The sequence below is a fragment of the Dermacentor albipictus genome, chromosome 5 (assembly GCF_038994185.2).
Source record: "Dermacentor albipictus isolate Rhodes 1998 colony chromosome 5, USDA_Dalb.pri_finalv2, whole genome shotgun sequence".
NCBI classification, from domain to species: Eukaryota; Metazoa; Arthropoda; class Arachnida; order Ixodida; family Ixodidae; genus Dermacentor; species Dermacentor albipictus.
Genome location: NC_091825.1, coordinates 146,559,240 through 146,576,877, shown reverse-complemented (window position 1 = coordinate 146,576,877; position 17,638 = coordinate 146,559,240). Strand labels below are relative to the sequence as shown.

At 47.3% G+C, this 17,638-nt stretch overlaps 1 protein-coding gene across 3 annotated transcripts in view; it reads left to right on the top strand.

Annotated features, from left to right (window-relative positions):
- The window catches only part of LOC135906249 (suppressor of lurcher protein 1-like), a 495,728-nt gene that overhangs the window by 442,242 nt on the left and 35,848 nt on the right, over nt 1-17,638 (top strand). For all 3 annotated transcript variants that reach the window (XM_065437549.2, XM_065437550.2, XM_065437551.1), the window contains 2 exons: nt 14,361-14,554; nt 16,712-16,750. In XM_065437549.2, the coding sequence (XP_065293621.1) occupies nt 14,361-14,554; nt 16,712-16,750 (233 nt within the window). The remainder of the gene's footprint in view (nt 1-14,360; nt 14,555-16,711; nt 16,751-17,638) is intronic.

The following is a 17,638-nucleotide window of genomic DNA, read 5'->3' as shown; positions in this document are numbered from 1 at the left end:
AGGTTTTGTTGCACTGACGAGATATACATACGTACCGACGCATATGGTGCGCGCAAGATGCGCCAGGTGCATCAGCAAACCGTGCCACTCCAAAAGCGTACATCTTTCTCAGGTGAATCGATAGACCCCCGGTTAGCGCATGGAGAAGAATCCTTATGAATTTAGTTCGACTAGTTTCCGGTTTGTTTATTTTTATTTCTCAATGGAGCCTTGCTTCTTAAATCGAGCATCGTAATGACAACGTCCACAATGCACGCTCAGATCTGAGCGCGCCGAAATTTTGACAGCAGTGCAGTGCCTCTCTTAGGCGTACAGTATGTAAGACAGCGCACCGTTTGCCCGCAGTGTACTTTCCCACGTGATAACGATATTCCAGACTCGCCTTTCAATCACACACCTATACACACTAAACAGGATACAACACGCCGCTTGTGTTTGATGAGACAAGTAGTCTAGCAGCAAGGGTGAGCTGCAGCCGTTCTGGCCTGGCGCCATGTGTAGCTTGGAGAAAGTATACAGTGCATACGAGTCAGTATCCAAGAGACTCTACAATCGCTGCATATTTTTCGTCTTCCGTGCCGCAGCTGTTTTGCCTGAAAACACTTTTGGCGACTCGCGTTTTTGGACGAGCGAGTGCGCGGGTTGCCCGTCGCGTTCTGCCGTCGACGTTGGTCCTTCACCGGACAAATGAATCGTCGCCTCACCGTCATCGCGAGCTGCTGTAGGAGCCGCATGAGGGATGGCCCGCGCCCGTCATGCAGCAAGGGCGAATAATAAGCTTCCATTGTGTCGTCACTCGAAAGTTTTTCGACGATGGCATGACCGGGGGACAATGGACCTGTCGCGGGATTCGCGGGTGCCTTGGGGCGCCATCTTCCGCCAGCTAGGCTTTAATTTTACGCATTTTTTCGGGCATCCAGGCTCTCTCGAAGTATACGTCTTGGTGTCTGGAGAGCAATGCTGAGGCTTGCGCGTAGGCGAAGTTGCCGAAAGTTGCTTCCTCCACTCCAGCCGGTGTTGCTCTGCGAGTGTCGTTGACTGGAACGGTCGACGAAATAAAATCCCCCGCATATTTTGTCGCTCGTAAGAATGCGGCTCATGCGAATTAGTGATTCATGATCGCCTGCGCACAGCACACGCAAATGTGCATGTTCCATTCGGCCTTGCTGACTTGTCATTGCATGACCTGTGCGTAGATGGTAACTATGTAAGAACGAAGCGAGCGGGCATTCCGGTTCGCGTGTCACCGTGATGTCGCCGATGATTTGCCAGTCTTGAAGGCAGAGAAATGTGAAGCAACAAAGTGGCGTATGATCAGCGACAAAATAAGTTTTGCTAATTCCGGAAGCGCATTAATGAACCATATCTCGCACAAACGCTGTTCGAATAGACGAGGAAAACAGCAATTCCTTTAAGGCGCGGTCATCACAGGGCGTGATAAAAACGGCGCAATTATTTTTATGCGATGCGAGTTACAGAATAGCACAGAAGAGTAACTTAACAGGGTGTGAGCTTGGCAGAGGTGGTAATACACCTCGCCAAAAGTATTTTCAGGTAAAACAGCTGCGGCATGAACTTGCAAAAGCGCGTCGCAGAAAGGAAACAGGCAGCTAAAGGAGTAAAGACGTGCTATGTATCTTTTACCATGTTTTTAACCTGTTTATTAGCCTATGTCCTGTCTGTAACCCACTTTTGCAAATTTACTACAGAAGAATAGATTTTGATTAATGAATAAACACATTTGCAATGACGCGAAAGCGCAAAGAAGTGACAAGAAGGAGGAAGAACAGCAATTCTGTTACGATAATCACAGGACCTGACCTGAAATATTCCATACTCTAGAAGGTGCCATTTAAAGCACAGGTGAGAAAAAAATTCGCATTCTTTGCATCAAGGAGTCAATCACAGAAGGGTCTTACAACGATGATAATGTGCTTGCACGCTCTGTTGAATCAGCCATGTATGTAATCGCGTCACAGTTCCGAATCGCCTTCTATATGAAAAAATGGGGTTTATATCTGCAGTGACGGTATCTGGCGTATTTCTATGTAGGTTAAATGCAAAAAAAAAAAACGCTCGTGTAGTACATACATTTAGGCGCACGGTTCAAGAATTCCAGGTGGTCAAAATTAATCCGGACCCTTTCATTGCGGCGTCTCCCTTAACCCACTGCGTAATTTCAAGGCGCTAAACCTCACGATTTAATTAACTCCCGTTTGCGTTCAAAGCTACAGCCGAAGAAGCGTCTGTCACTGAGCCGTTGCTTGCACAAAAGCGTCTTACGTGGTTTCATATTACAGTGGGAATAATGAGCGCGCATACGACCCAACCGTAACAGTCTGGCTGAAGTTCTACGTTCGGCAACGTCCACAGTCGGGATGACGATCTGCGGTGCAGCAGGATGCCGTTAAAACAGCATTTACCTTGACGACCTTTCTACCAAAGGTCGCCAAAGGTAGCACCGCCTACGGAATCGGTGAAATAGGCCTCTCAGAAGCGAGTGTGCGAACACTTTTAAGCAAAATTTTCGTGCAAAGGCATCCTCAATTTGCTTCACGTTGGTACTCGAACTATCGAATTCCCGTGCAGTTACGTCCAGCTCCCAGCGAGCGGGATCATACAGCAGACGTGCTGTTCTAGTGCGACATAGCGGGTTACATAACCCGCAGCCAGACGAAAAGGACAGCCGCGCGGATAAGCTTGCTGAAGCGAACATTCCTCTGCCGACGTTACAGCGCTGCGCGTTAGATTGTGGTTCTTATAAAACCTGATTTGTCCCGGTCGTGTCGTCTCCCGATTCTTCGAGCTCAACGAAGAGCTATTGCATTTCCATAACTGCCTCGGCTGCCTGTTTCTGCAGCTAGTTTTTCTTTTCTTCTTTCGTTTTCTTTTCTCTTTCAGCGAAGCTTCCTTTGTCTACCTCCACAGCACGTAACCGTCATTTATTAGTTTCCTTCATTATATTCCGTCTCCAACTTTTGGGGGGTAGGAAGGGGGGCGGGGGAGGGGTGTTCTTGCTCTGGTGCTTCTGCAAAGCCCGAATTTAATAGATCCAGCGCACTCTTCAATGGGGGGTTGATGCGATTATTGTTACCAGCTCCCATCTTGCCTTTCGTACTCGCGGATATTGAGCCAATCAAAATGTTTAAACGAAAGTGGATAGCCCGCCTGGAGAACACGATAATGAATTGCGCAAGCACGTCCAAGAAGAGCCCGGCTGCGGTGAACAAAAACGACAACTACAAAGCAATGCTCGAGCATAGTATGAAATGCGAACCTTTTATCGGCACAGAAAGAAAACGCGATCAATAGAAAATGTGAAATAAGGATCAAGCTTGATCTTGTTACATACCACTTTACGACACTGCTAAGCTGCTTCGGGCCTCCTTCCCTTATTGCGTTTCGTTTTATGTTCAGTTTTGCGGGCAACTAGTGCGCTGCTCAACGTCCTTAACCGGCCGGCGAGCCATACCCAAGCTCGCGGCCCACCCTCCTCTCCACCGGTCGCTTCTCCCTAATGATTCGTTCTTTGCAAAATTACTGCCAGCTGCACAAAGCAGCCAAAGGATGGCCCGCCAATGTGTAATCTTGTCATCGCTGAAAGAAGAAAAATAAAAAAGAAGAAACTTTCATACTTTTTTATTTATTTGTGTTTTTCAGTCCTTTTGCGGTGAGCGCTACTTTTTCGCTTCTGAAGCACCATCGTGTCCCATATGAGGGCAGAAACACCCTTAACGAGCTGGGAACATGACTCGCTGAAAATTAAATTTCTTTTCTTTCTTTTTTTCATTAATTTTTGGTATACGCTTTCTGTTCTTTGTTTCAATGCTATGCCGTATTTTTCGTGCACAAAGCGCATTAATTTTCTTTCTTTCTTTTTTTCATATTACTACGTATGTGCTACCAGTTTTGATCACCCAACAGCGCGCGCGAAGGAGACGAAAAGAGAAAGTATACGGAACGACACAGAAGCTGCGCAGTCGGTGAGAGATGTATCTGAAACGACGCGATACTGAGCTGCATTGTCACGCGGTATAGCGACGACGCAAAAGTAGAAATGGGATCAGGTTATTATTAATATTAGGTGTAGTATTTCATATGAGAGCGTGTATAGGATGGACAGAGAGGGAAATAAGTGACCGTATGAAATTTCTTTTCATTTTCCTACATATTTTTTCTAGTGTTGTTTCTGCTATGAGAAAAGGAGTAGCCGTCACGATTATAAGGTGATTACGTCTCTTTCTTTTATTTTAATTCCAATAAAAAAAAGGAAGAGAGGGAACAGGCTGGCAACTGCCACTGAGAGGGGCACAACGCCTGCCTATATATTCGTTAGCAAGGGGCGGGTAGAAACAGAGGTTGAAGGTTGGAAGAAGGAAAGTAAAAAGTAAATAAAGAGTAAATAAGGAATACCACAAGTGAAGCAACGTAAAACGAAGCAATGACCAAGAGTGGAGTGTGGAATGAAAGCCACGAGCTGTTTACACAGCGAACTCGAGTACAGAAAGCAGAGCAGCCCCTCAGCGACAGCGATGGAGGCGGTCTTTGGAATCGAGTCTCAGCGCGCAAGTCGGTCCGCTTTTTTATGCGTGTTGCGTATGCGTCGTCGCGAATTCTCGATCAGTTGGTACGCTTACCCATGTGTATGCGCAGCTTACATGCATACGGGGACAAGTGAGTGGACACGCACGAGCACTCCGTGTGTCATTGTGCTTGAACATTCCCAAGTGTGCCTTACCGGAAACGACGACCCTCTACGCTTGTCAAGTCTATATGCGACGTCGAAAATTCCCCACCTCTTTGACTACCCGTGCGACTGTTCGCGCGTGTTCTGTGCACAGAAGGCAGCTCTTCAACCACCGACTGAGATCCACTGGCTGAGTTGAACGGGTGCTTCCTATGTCTGAGTGAGTAAATCTGCGGAACGGCACGGTTACCAAATGCTATAAAACATGAGAACTAGTTTGGCGTAATAGTTCTGCGGAAACCCGCAAAGTGGAGAGAAGTAATTGATAAAGGGAAAATCAGACATCCAGTTTGTTGACAAAGTCGACTTCGCCCTGCCATCTCCTAGCCGGCTTGTTCGCTCAGATGGTAGAGTGGCTGCCCGGAAAGGTGGTGGTGTCGGGTTCGAGTCCAGGACCAGGACGAATTTTCTTCAACTGTCAGGCTTCTCTTTCGAGGAACCCGTGTGGGTTGCCTTTGTTGCAATTGCTACGAACGGGTGGATGTCTGATTTCCCCTTTATTAACATGACAACTACGTCGTATCGACTGAGTGAACGGGGCCGCGCAGTTAGGTTATACAGGTGAGGAGCTAACCGAGTCAAATCGCAAGCTTGACGCTAGCGAAATGTCACGCTGATTGAACCTGGCGGAAAGTGTGCGCAGGTGACCGAATCTCGATGGTTGTCGCAGGCATTACGCGCGATTGCAAAGATGACGAAGGTCGCTGGGTCACGCAAATCTGCAGCGCGAGACCATGCGCAGGCGAACGCTGTGAGCATTCTTTATTCATGAAGATCCACGTTTTTTCGTATCTGACGATAGCCGGCGTGCTTTTGCCTGCAGTAGGCGTTCACAACCACGCGTGCTTTGACGTTTTGATTAGGTTTAGCAAGATTTGAAGACAACAACGATTGTGATAACATGCACAAGGGCTGTATGTTATAGTACTTCGAATATTATAGTACTTGCAATGCAGTATTTGTTATAGGTTACAAACGCTCCCCTATGTGCAATTGGTTTGTTTGTTTTCCTTATTTCCATTATTCTGTGTTTGAAATGTTTGTTTATTACTGCTTGTATAATTTCAAACATATCACATTTTTATGTATAGGCTCTGCAGCCATAAGCTGTAGGACCTCTTTTTATATACGTTGATATGTAATGAAATAAATGCAAAAAATGTTTATGAAGGAAAAAAGTAACTTATGTGCCAGGCACCTTGGCAAACATTTCATAATATGACGCTTGGCACCGTAGTTACCTAAAGTTATTCATGCACTTTTTCTCCGATTGACGTTAGCGTTGATGTCGCGATGATTATAATAGACTGGCACGACTGTTGCCATTACTTAAGGCAAAAAAATAAAGGTCATTTAAAAGTGAATATACGTATCTTAACATTGGCTACGGCCTTTAAAGCCTTTTGCAAGCTGTGGTACGCCTAACTCTTATGCTCGGTTTTTTATGCATGCTTAGGAACACTAGCCGTTCAGAATTATATGGGGTCCGCGATGACGGCGTCCATCATAAACCAGTTCTCCGAGCTAAACCTTCCTCTTAAGGGGGGCGTGTTTGTGCCACGGCTAATACTCTTACCCTTAAGAGTTAGGATCGAATCCTTGATATAAACATATCAAGTCCTTTCTTCTGGAAGAGGCAGCGCAAGACGACAAAGACAGAAGGAAGGAAACACACAGGGCAGCGCTTCTCCCTTCTGTCTTTGCCGTGTTGCGCTGCCCTTTCAAGAGGTTCAATCAGTACCAACTTGCTCAAACGTCAATTCTTCTACAAGTCTCCTTCTTTTTGTGGCATTTTGTGGCAACTAAACGCGATGACATGAAAACAGACGACACGACAAGTGCATGAAATAGAAAACAGACAGCGTGGTGACTTTGTTGGGTGGGTCATATTCACAGCGAAGTTCTTTTGTCGCTGGCAGATACGGACAAGAAAAGGGGCACGGTAAACACGTACGCTCGCAAGGGGAGCGCTTCGTATGCCACGTGACGCTTCGTGTGTCCGTGTCTGCCAGCGATAAAGCAATTTGACAGTGAACAGACGACAGGAAAGCAGCATTAAATAAACTTTTATAGCTACGCACTGTCGAACTCTCGTGAGATATTTCTGAGCGCAATTGGTGGTCCAAAATTGTACGCAGTTTTCAACTACTGTTTCCCTAATTGCAGGCATACTTTGAGCTCCCTGTCGTGCACAATATTTTTCTTTCCTTTCTTTTTTCCTTTTTTCCTCTTTTTTTACTGCCAAGCTGTATATGACTAGCCGAATCCGTTCCTCCGTCCATCCGTCTGTCGGTCACCTGCAGCCCGAAAACTCCTCCAGCGCAAATCCATGCGCCTGCGCGAAATAAAGAAAGAGAGAGAGAGAGAGAGAGAAATAAAGGCGTGATTAGCCAACACCACCTAGATAGCAAAAGACTTGTTTACCCCGATCCACGACGTCACGCTACCTGGCCCGAATATTCAATTGACAAGGCTGGCGTGGTGAAAACAGTGCCGTCAAAATCATTGTAGCCTACTCGGGAGCATCCCCATCAGATTCTGTGGCAGCCAGGCCAGGTAACATAACGCCATGGATCGAACGCCATGGTGTTTGATTAGCTGCGCCAGTAGTGACGTCCTTGCTCTCTGTCGCAGCCGAGCGCGCTCGCAGCAGTTGCTCTCTGGCTCCGAAATGGGTAAGCCACGCGTCATATCTACTCCTGAGAAGCAGGCAGCTTTTGATCAGCAACGCCGCGAGCAGAACCGGGTGCGAGCTCGTCTACGCCGTGCCGATGCTGCAGCCCGGGCACCAGAGCAGGCTCGTGCAGTCTAGCGCAAGTAGCAACTGCGTACCGAGGATCCGGTAGCCTACCAAGCCGTCGTTTAATGAACCGTCAGGATTAACCCAGTGATAAACACCGGGGCCGCACGTTTCAGCTTCGCTGGTTAACCATCTGCACGGAGTGCTTGGGCCGTGATATTTTGCACTCTTGGAGGTATGGTTGTTTGTCATCGAAAAAACCAACACCGTGAAGGGTACACAATTATTCATTGCGCATGCATCGATTGATCATGTAAATGTAACAGAAGCTCGTGCAGCAAAGCTTACTCGCAAAACTTCTGAGCGCATCTGTTCCTTAATGCAACAAAGGGAACAATTCTAGGCACCACGCGCTCAAGTTTTTCATACTGGCAGCAGCGCCAGACCATAACCTAGCGAGTGGAGGAAGCATATCTCGTAGGAGACGTGACGCGTTCACGTTGCCCTCTAGCCATAATTCATCTCGAGGCTAGAGTTTCCTCGTTCTGTAAAAGTAGTGCAACCACGCATGCCTTACACGACTACAGCGCATGGTGGTGAAGGCTCATGAAATATGCGTTCTAGCGCTTAAGAAGGCTTGCTGCTGGGCTAGTTGGTTTACGGTATGTAGCAGAATAAAGAGAGCACAAAAACGGACACGGACAAGGCTGAACAACACTAGCGCTTGTGCTGTTCAGTCTTGTCCGTGTCTGCTTTCGCGCTCTCTTTATTTTAGGAAATTTTTCTAACGCTGGGGGCCGTAGATAGAGCAAGGATTCACTTATCATGTTCAAGCATCCCATGAAACCGACCCGCGCGTATATAATGGTCAGAGCGTCGTATCACTTCCTTGGTAGTCCAAGTGGCTACAGTGTCGGCAGCATTCGTAGGAAGCTCAAAATATCTGCAACGCCATCTGGCCAGGTCATGTTCCTATAGTTTCTACGCCCCGAAAAACCTCAGTGAGGGCCCGTCTACACACCCATACTCATCGGTTTCTCTCATTTCCTTCTCTCGCTGCCACACGTGGCTTGCGAATCTGCGCCACCCAATAGAAATCAGTTGTGACTTCTCCGCTCTATCTGTGTTAGTGCGTCTTTTTGTACACGCGCGCGCGTGATTTCTTTTCGGCGTGTCGCCCAAAAAAAGAAGTCGGTGCGAGATTGCACTCAGTTTGCGTTCATCGGAAGCGTATACCTAACTTGCGGCAAGAATAAACGCGATTACCGACTTTCGTGATCGGCACGCATCGGCGCTCGCAGAATTGCGCGCGCAAGGCGACGCGTCGTGACGGAAAATGACGCGCCGTGTGGCTGCGGGCAAGATAAAGAGAACGTTAATGAGCACAGTGCCGAGTATTGGGAGCAGATTATACAGACCCTGGGAGCCCGCGCACGAGCGAGTTCACGGGTGGCCGTGGTGGAGAGAGCGTAAGCCCTGCTTTGTGCACTCTGACGGCAGGAAGCGCGGGCGTGTGGCTAAGCGGATTACGGCCTCGAGGTCGGAGTTGGATGCTGAGGAGGGAGACGCGCGATACGGTCTCTGTATGCGATGCCCCGAGTGGCGACCACATCCCAGGGGCGCTCTTGACAGCGCGGTTTTCATATCTTGACGGCGGGCCGGGTTTTCAGAAGGGCAAGATAAAGGGTTTCGCAGCCACTCCCGACGGTGTGCAACAGGAGCGTACACTACGAATAGCGCTAGGGGAGCCAGCGCTGTGAATTTTTCTATTCATCCCTTTCATGTTGTGCCCCGACAATATATAGGATAGAAGGCTCGTAAATACTATAATGTCAGCGCACAAACTTTCTGAGGCTTTGAAGTTTTAGCCGATGAGGGCTGATAGCCTGGTGAATCTGCTTCTTGCCTTTACTCTTACGGTTACGCAGTTGCCACTATCGCGGATCGTGCTCGTTGGGGTCGGAGGGCACGTTTTACACGTAACTCGCAAGTGCAACGGTGCAATAACGGGGGCAGATATCGATCGTATTTTGACGCCTAAAGTGTGCCTAAATGTACATGGCCCACAATTGGGGTTCTTCAGGTGAAACTGTACTATATGTTGTTTCCAGATAGACTGTCACATGTTTCACACCATACCGCGTTTGATTGGTGGCGCTCGGGCGGAGCAGTAGTTGCTCTTCTGCGCGCGCATGTGCACACACGCGCACGCACTCACACAATAAAAATAAATTAGCTCTCCGTTGTGTTTGGCCTACCACTGCTTTACTTGTCGGTGTCAGCAGCTATACAAGACATTATTGGGGGGTCTCGTGGTGGCAATTGTTGCTCACAGTTCATTAGCCAAGAAACCAATTCGAGCACTTCTTCACTTCTTCACTACCTGAAAGCAACAGACTTGAGTGCCCGACTGTAGACATCCTGCACCTAACTCCGTAGACTCTCTCTCTTTCTCTCTCTCTCTCTCTCTCTCTCTCTCTCTCTCTCTCTATCTATCTATCTATCTATCTCTATCTATCTCTCTCTCTCCTTGTCGATGTCAGCAGCGAAAGAAGAGGCTGCACTTCTTATGAGCGACTTGTTCTCTAAGCGCGTAAAAAACGCTGAACAAGGCATTCTTTCGCTGTATATCTTTTTTCATCGCTACGTTTGAAACATACGTCCTAAGACATCAACTGCTTATTCGAGTTTTTTTTAGATACCAAAAAGAATATAGCTCATTGGAATCGTCGATGATGGTGAAATGCTTATTCAATATCTAAACAGGTGCGGATGAGCCAAGCAAATTTAAGTTCTAAAGTTTTCGTATACATCTTCCATCCTTTGTTCACCTAATCACGTTGTCAGTGAACGTAGTTCTGAACAAATTAGTCTTCTTACCAAAATGCCCAATAGAATACACCTCCTATCCTTACTTTATTTTGCCTTTTGGTTATATTTATTTGTGCCTTCTAATTTTGCGTTATTGTGATTTACTGTGTCAGAGCTTGTTTACTTAGTGCGTCATAATATTCAACGTTTTATGTAGACTGTTAATACGTAATACTTAAAGGCCTCTTCTGTAATGTCCCGCCAGTGCCTGTACGCAACATACTTGTGTGCTCGGCTATGTACACACTGCACCTCGTCTAGTGTGCGTGACTTGGTCTCTCTTTTCACTCCCCAGCTTCCTACCCACGTGCAGGGTAACAAACTCCCGGTCTTTCCTCTCTCTAATGGTGTCATAAATCTTGATGATAATGAAGACGAATACGATCGTTTCCTGATGGTGATGATGACGACGGCAGTCGGTACCTCTCCTCTTTCTGTCCACCTAGATCCGTTCACCTAGATCCTAGACCTTTTCGGCGAGATATCCTCGCCCTGGCACCCTCCTACACCTACCCGTGTGCGGCGCTGAAGGAAAGTCCTCCGTGGTAGTATCCGCAAAAAGGCATAATATAGAGCTTACAAAACAGAAGGAAATGTCAGAAATTTCGGGGGCCCACATTGACGAAACATATGTTACGCAAGTGGAGTCCGTGTTTACTTATCGGCCAGTGATCGTCGCTTGATCGCGCCTATCGCTATCATGAGGTGACGCACCCCGAAACGCCTGTCAGTGAAGAAATGCTCTTGCGTAAGAGAAACTTCGTGACGACCACTTGCGTAAGCATATTGCGTAACGCCGTCTATGGTATCAGTTTCCGTTGGGGAATCTAAATGCACCACAGCGCAAGAACTCGCGGAAAGCGTATACCATCCCATCTCGAAGATTCCCTCGGTCCCTTCGACGACGCGGAATGTTTATGAGGGATTCCAACTGCTACACAGATACCTGCAACATCCACATGTGTCTTGCGTGTACGCACCAGAAATGAATTCCTTTCTGACCGAATAAACGACGGGTACATACTTATATGCAGAAATTGATTTTTGGTGCCGCCTTTTGAAATATTGCTTAAACTGCAATTTTATGTCTTAGCACTGGAATCTTACTTTTTGTTCAATGAAACAATGAATCGAAACACTAAATCAGCTTACCCTGATAAAGTATATACCTTCAAAACTCTATATTAAAATATTACTGTAATAGGTTGATTATTAGGAGATAAACTGAAGGTCAAAGTTTCATGTTTTAATGTCCCAGCCGGAACCCCAGAGCTAGGCATGTCACGTAGGACGTTGCGCATTTCAAAGCATTTTCTCGTACTTGGGCCGTTGTGACTCCGTAAAAGCTTTTCGAAACGTTCCAGTTTCAGTCTCTGGCCCTTTCGGAACACAATGTGATCCGTCATTAAGGACGAAACGTTAACTATAGGCCCCAGCAGACGCCGGCTAGATCCATGACGCCATTGCTAGGTGGTGCGAGAACTTTAAGGTGGCGGCGTCACCCGTCTTACATTGTTTGCGTCTTTCCTGTCTTACGGTGTCTGTTTACATGACAAGAGTGGCTTTTCCGGCATTTAACCGAGTAGTTGAAATATTTTTTTTTTATCTTTAATGTCCGTTTTAACTTACATATTGCTCGATGTCTTTATCGTGCACGTTGTCGTAAGCTAAAAAACAGCGATGAAACAAGAGATGTCTCGTAGGCTGGTGCTAAGGTTTCCACAACGGGACTGGTCTTCGTCAGGACGACGATACGTGCCGTTGTCGGGACGGATGGTGGCACCACCAGCTTGAATCAAATATCCCGCATTCAAACACTGTTCATCATTTCGTTTCCATCTTGCCGTAAACATGCGTCTTGTTAAGAAAGTCATAGTAAGGTAACTTTACTTGGTTCATAGCTCGATCTGTCAGTGTGTGATAGCGCATAATAGTTCGATAATTTGGTTTGTCGAAAAGGCCTTTATGCGTGCTTTTCGTCAACATTGGGCGATGGAGCCACGTTAGAATGGTTCGAAATTAATGCAATTAGAGCTTTAGGATGGAACTCCGGGTCAGATGGCGTATTTCAAATGAAAAACTGTGCAATACGAGCAATTACCACATGACGAAACAGACACAAGCAAGAGCTGTGTCTGCTTATTTTTGTCTTATCTCGTGACATCATGGTGTTCGCGTCCATCCTGGGTTGTTTATCAATTGTAGTTGTACCCCGGTCACAAGAGGCACCTTCTATCGCGAGTGAGCCCAATAGGGATCGCATTTCTCGGTCGCGATTGGTTCTCTTTAGATGCTTGCCTATAAATAAGCCAATTGCGATGGAGAAAGTGAGCCGATCAGGTTGGATCACGATCGAAATTGCCCGTGCGATACCGGTAGTAGGCGACGCCCAAGTCGGGACGGTTTCGGCCCAAGAAGCTCCCCGCGTGCGGTCTCCAACGGCTTAGACGCCTCAGGACCTCTATAAAGTTCTTGAATGACTGACTGATACCGGTAGTAGAGAGACACTAAATAAGAATGATAACTGAAGCTCTGTTGGTGTAACACTGTTCCGGACCAGCAAAAACGTCACTCTTAACGTGAGAAGAGGCTCGGTGAACCAGAAGCAATTTAAAAAGGAAATTCGGGCTTCAATTCCGCCGTGAATTTCCCGCTCCAACTCACAGTAACGTCATAGATTTCGACAGTCTACTCGGGTCCACTTCATCTTAGTGGTGCAATAGACCCAGTCTGGCGAGTTTTTGGAAACTTTCCAGCGCCAAGGCGGCTCAGATATGAAAAGCAAGAAATCTAAACATTAATATTGATGACGTGACAATGAAGTGCTAGCGCAGAGACTTGTCGGCAAAATTCAAGGACGTTTGGCGTACTTCTCCCCTATAGTAATGAACGTGTACCGCCGCCAAATGGTCGCGCCCGGTCGGCTACTCTACACGTGGGGAAGAAAAAGTAAATGTAAAATAAGGAAGAAGGAGAACCAGTGTGCGGGCATATCCACAGATGAATGTTTACTCACGCTCGTATAATTTATTTTTCTTCAAGAAGGGCGCGCTTTGGTGGCCAATTGTGCATAGGAGTCCTTGGCTCAAGCTCTCAGCATCTTTACTTCCTAGAGCAGTCTGTCGTCTATAGGACTGAGGCTAGTACATAGAAAATATCGTTGAGAGTCGGAGGTTGGACAGGGGCACATGGCATGACATGACAAGAACTTTATTTGAGCCCTGAGGGACTGAGATCTTGGGGAGTCAAAACCGAAGGCTCCCGAAGATCAAGTCGGTGGCTCCGCCCGCGATGGCACCGGGAGATGAAGTCCCGCCGCAATGTCGTGGGCCCTCTGCACAGCCTGGAGTTTAATGTTGAGATTCCTGCTCTTGAGAGCTTCCTGCCATTGTTCTTTCGTGATGGGTGGAGAGGCGTTAAGGTCTGGGCACAGCCAGAGCATGTGTTCAAAAGAGCATGAGTCATGATCACATTTGGGGCACGACTGTGAGTGGTCAAGAACTATCCTGTTAAGGGAACCGAGGAGTGGTATACGAACGGGTTTGCAGAAGTCTGAGTGTGCTAGCCTGAGGTTTGTTCAATTTCGGGTGAGGGGTGGAAATGTCCTCCTGCCAAGTCTATATTGGGAAACAATTTCGTGGAAAATACATAATGGATCTTTGTGGATGTGGACCTCGTTCCAAGCCTGGCTACCCGCGACAGCGTGGTACGTGAGAGGGGCACAGAATGTGTTCCATATTTTCGTCACATCCACAAGAGTGGCATGTAAGGCTGTTGGCCGTTCCGATAACCAATGAAGGCGAATAGAGTTTCCGACTTAGTATAGATGTCTCAACTGACTTAGCGTTGTTATTTAGTGCTTCTTTAGAGAGCTGTCATCGTCCTAGAAGTGGCCACACAAACAGTCAACGTTTCTTAGCTGCGAACAAGTAGTGAGGGGCGGCCGTTTCACCTTGTAATGTTGAGTGCCGTGGCCTGCAATGCTCGTCTCCTCTGCCGCAGGTGCGAAAACGTGGACTCCGTGATCGGCTTCATCACCATCAAGGGACAGCGCGAGCGGCTGGACAACTTCTGCGGCTCGCAGCTGCCCAACCAGATCATGTCCAACGAGCACCGCATGACTGTCATCTTCCAGAGCTTCGGCAGCAGGCCGCCCAGCGTCAAGGGATTCCGGGCCATCTACCAGTTTGTCACCAGTGAGTTTCCCGTGCACAATGCGCGCGCGGGGGCTATGTGTTCCTGCACGCGTGTCGAAGTAGCCATTGCGACGAACGCGGTCGTTGAACGTAACCTGCGTTTATCGAATAATCTTTCAGGGAGAGCAAAGCATGCTAAAGTTAAATCGGACTTCTCAGTTGCTAAACATTTGGTAAATTAAAATGCGGGGTTTGTAACGTCCAGAAGCTGCGCCTTAGACTACGTGCGAAGCCGCAGTGGAGGGCATCGGTTTAATTTTGGCCGCCTGGTGATCTTTAACAGTACCCAAAGCACGGTACACGAACGCTTTTGCATTCAGCCTGCATAAGAATCAATGTTTATTTGATAAAGTTGATCGATGGTAATGCGGTCGCCACGGCCGGGAACCGACCCGCGCCCTCGCGTTAAGTATAGCACAACGCACTGCTATACAGGGAACCTCTTTGCTGACCTACAGATATAATGCATCGAAAATCGATGGTAAGGGTGCCGAAAAAAAATATAGCAAAGTATTTGTGCGGCTGTTGTGAAGCCACGAAATGGTGCGAACGACGAAGAAAAGTTGGAAGGCTATTCACCTCTAGTTGACGCCGATTCAAGGCAATGCCTTTTTGAGCGAATTGGCGTGAGACTTGGGTGTATGAACTGTAGAATTTATTTTGTGGCCAACAGCTTATCACACGGCAGCGTCTGCGCCTTCGACACGAGGCGCAAGCGCTGCAAGGACAGCGTTTCAAAACGCTAGCAGTAACGAGAAGAATGCGAGAACGCTCCCCTTACCACCGGTACTATAGTGTAATCTAATAATCCGCGCCGATATTGAAGACTGATCTGGTACCTGTGCTCCCGGTGGTATCGGTAACGGTGGTACCACTACTGGTAGCACCGATACCGCATGGCGGTGCCACCGTTACCTGTTCCACCGGGAGCACAGGTACCAGATCAGTCTTCAACATCGGCGCGCATTATTAGATTGCACTATCTCCGGGATCGACCCGTGAACAAGAGGCTAGAAACATACCCGATACGGAAAAGTGGACGTAACCTTCCAAGAAATAAAAGAAAACTGTCTGCAAAGAAAAGTGTTCTGAACAAAAAGTATGCAAGAACGATGCGCTATCCGAGTTAAATCAACCTTCAAAGAATGCGGTGCATGCAGATATTAAGGGCTTCGGACACAATGAACGTGATAACGCCTACTGAACTGCTAACACCGATAGCCCCGATAACGCCGCCGCGGGCATTGTAGAGAGTACAACTACTAACTATAGCGAGCGATATGAAAGTGAACACAGGAGCGTCAGATGGCCTCAAACCCAACTTTGAGTGATACGCGGTGATCACCGGCGGGAACAATTGGGAGGGGCTGCTACGTTCATCGGTGGCACTTCCACCCCACCTACATTTCTGGAATACAAGAAGCATCTCGTGAGCAGCTGGCTGTAATAACGCCTTTAGATACTAGAAAGACCGGCAATGCCTTCGAGTGTGGTGATATGGCCACGGAGACCGCATATCGATGGGGGCGAAATGCTAGAACACCCGTGTACGTAGATTCAGGTGCACGTTAAAGAGCCCCAGGCGGTCTAAATTTCTGCAGTCTTCCACTACGGCGTGCCGCATAATCAGATCGTGGTTTCAGCATGTAAAACCCCAAAATCACAAAAAATATATCTTTGGCGATAAAGATATCGATGCTGCGACGATAGCCACTGCCGATGACACGGTGAATGAGAGCGTAGGCGGAAGTGAGAGGGGGTTGATCGGCCCTGTCAGCTGGCCACGCGATGCTGCCCGCACTGTCAAAAGGACAGCGCGCTGGTGTGCCTCCGGTGGATTTAGCAGCAGGTCTTTTTCCACTAAGTTTTCGACAGCGAATGCCGCGTAGATCAGAAACTTTCTGACACGCGCTGCTGTCTTCCCTTTCATATTGCGTACGATAATTGTTCATGCATGAAGTAAGTTAGCGTAGGCCACGTTCAATTTGACGCTGGGAACGCATGCCTGGGCTACGCTGTCGCTAAGCCCATTAACAACCATTTTCGACGCGTGAATTTCGCATTGAATTATCGATTGATGAGCTGTCATTCGCTTATTTGATGAAATACCTTCGATTTCCTTTTTTTCTGATTGTTGCTCGTTTTGACGTTTTCTAGATTTTGGCATTCCTTCCGGTCGTCAGGACCCACAGGGCGGTAAGTGCCAGCATTTCTCGCTTTTTTTCCTCCTTTTTTTTTAAATTTCTTATTGTCCGTTGACATCAACCCACAAGCAAAGTAGGTCTTCGCTTGCCGAGAAAGGACGTACGTCTGTATAGTAGAAAAAAAGAAACACAGAGAGGTTCGCTAGTTGATTAGAATGGTTGAAGTGTAAGCGAAATGGCATTTTTCTGCAGAAACGTAAGTCTCCGCATTCTTTCTTTTTCTTCTTCTTCTTCCTCGACTAATTCGTGCAGTTTGAAAGTGAAACGCGTTCGGCACTCAAAAAATTTTTGTTTTTCGCTTACACTCTTTCTCTCATTTGGATGAAGTATTACAATGTTCATCTCAACAGCGAACTTTCATTTGTTGATGCACCGCATAAGAAAATGTCTTTTGCGGGAACCTGGTTGTACCTGATTACTTTTTCTTTCTAAGGTGTCCCGTTCTAACGAGCATCGTTATCAGAATCGACAGGCATCTGACTACGTAAAGTACCCTTTACATTACCTTAATAAACTTAGTGGAACTTGGTAGATATCACAGCTAGAAAACTTCTGCGAAGAAAAACGAGCGAGGACCACAAAAAGACGCAAGAGCTGCTTCCAAATGAATTTATTTTACACGCATGCAATGGGGGTCCTCAATTAAGAAAAAATAAAGGCAAGCAGCCGTCACGCCTATGTCAAGTACTATCAGCGTTCTAGCTTAAAAAGCAGAGCGTAATTAAATGAACTTTATTTCGCTAAAGAGAATTGACGACGTGCTGGCGCAAGTTTGACTCCATTTTTTTTTCTTTTCCCACTCAGTTTTCTTCTGCACTGAAATCTTCTTGCACCGATTGGTTGCGAGCTCGTCCAACTTGTTATAAGGTACCCAAACCGA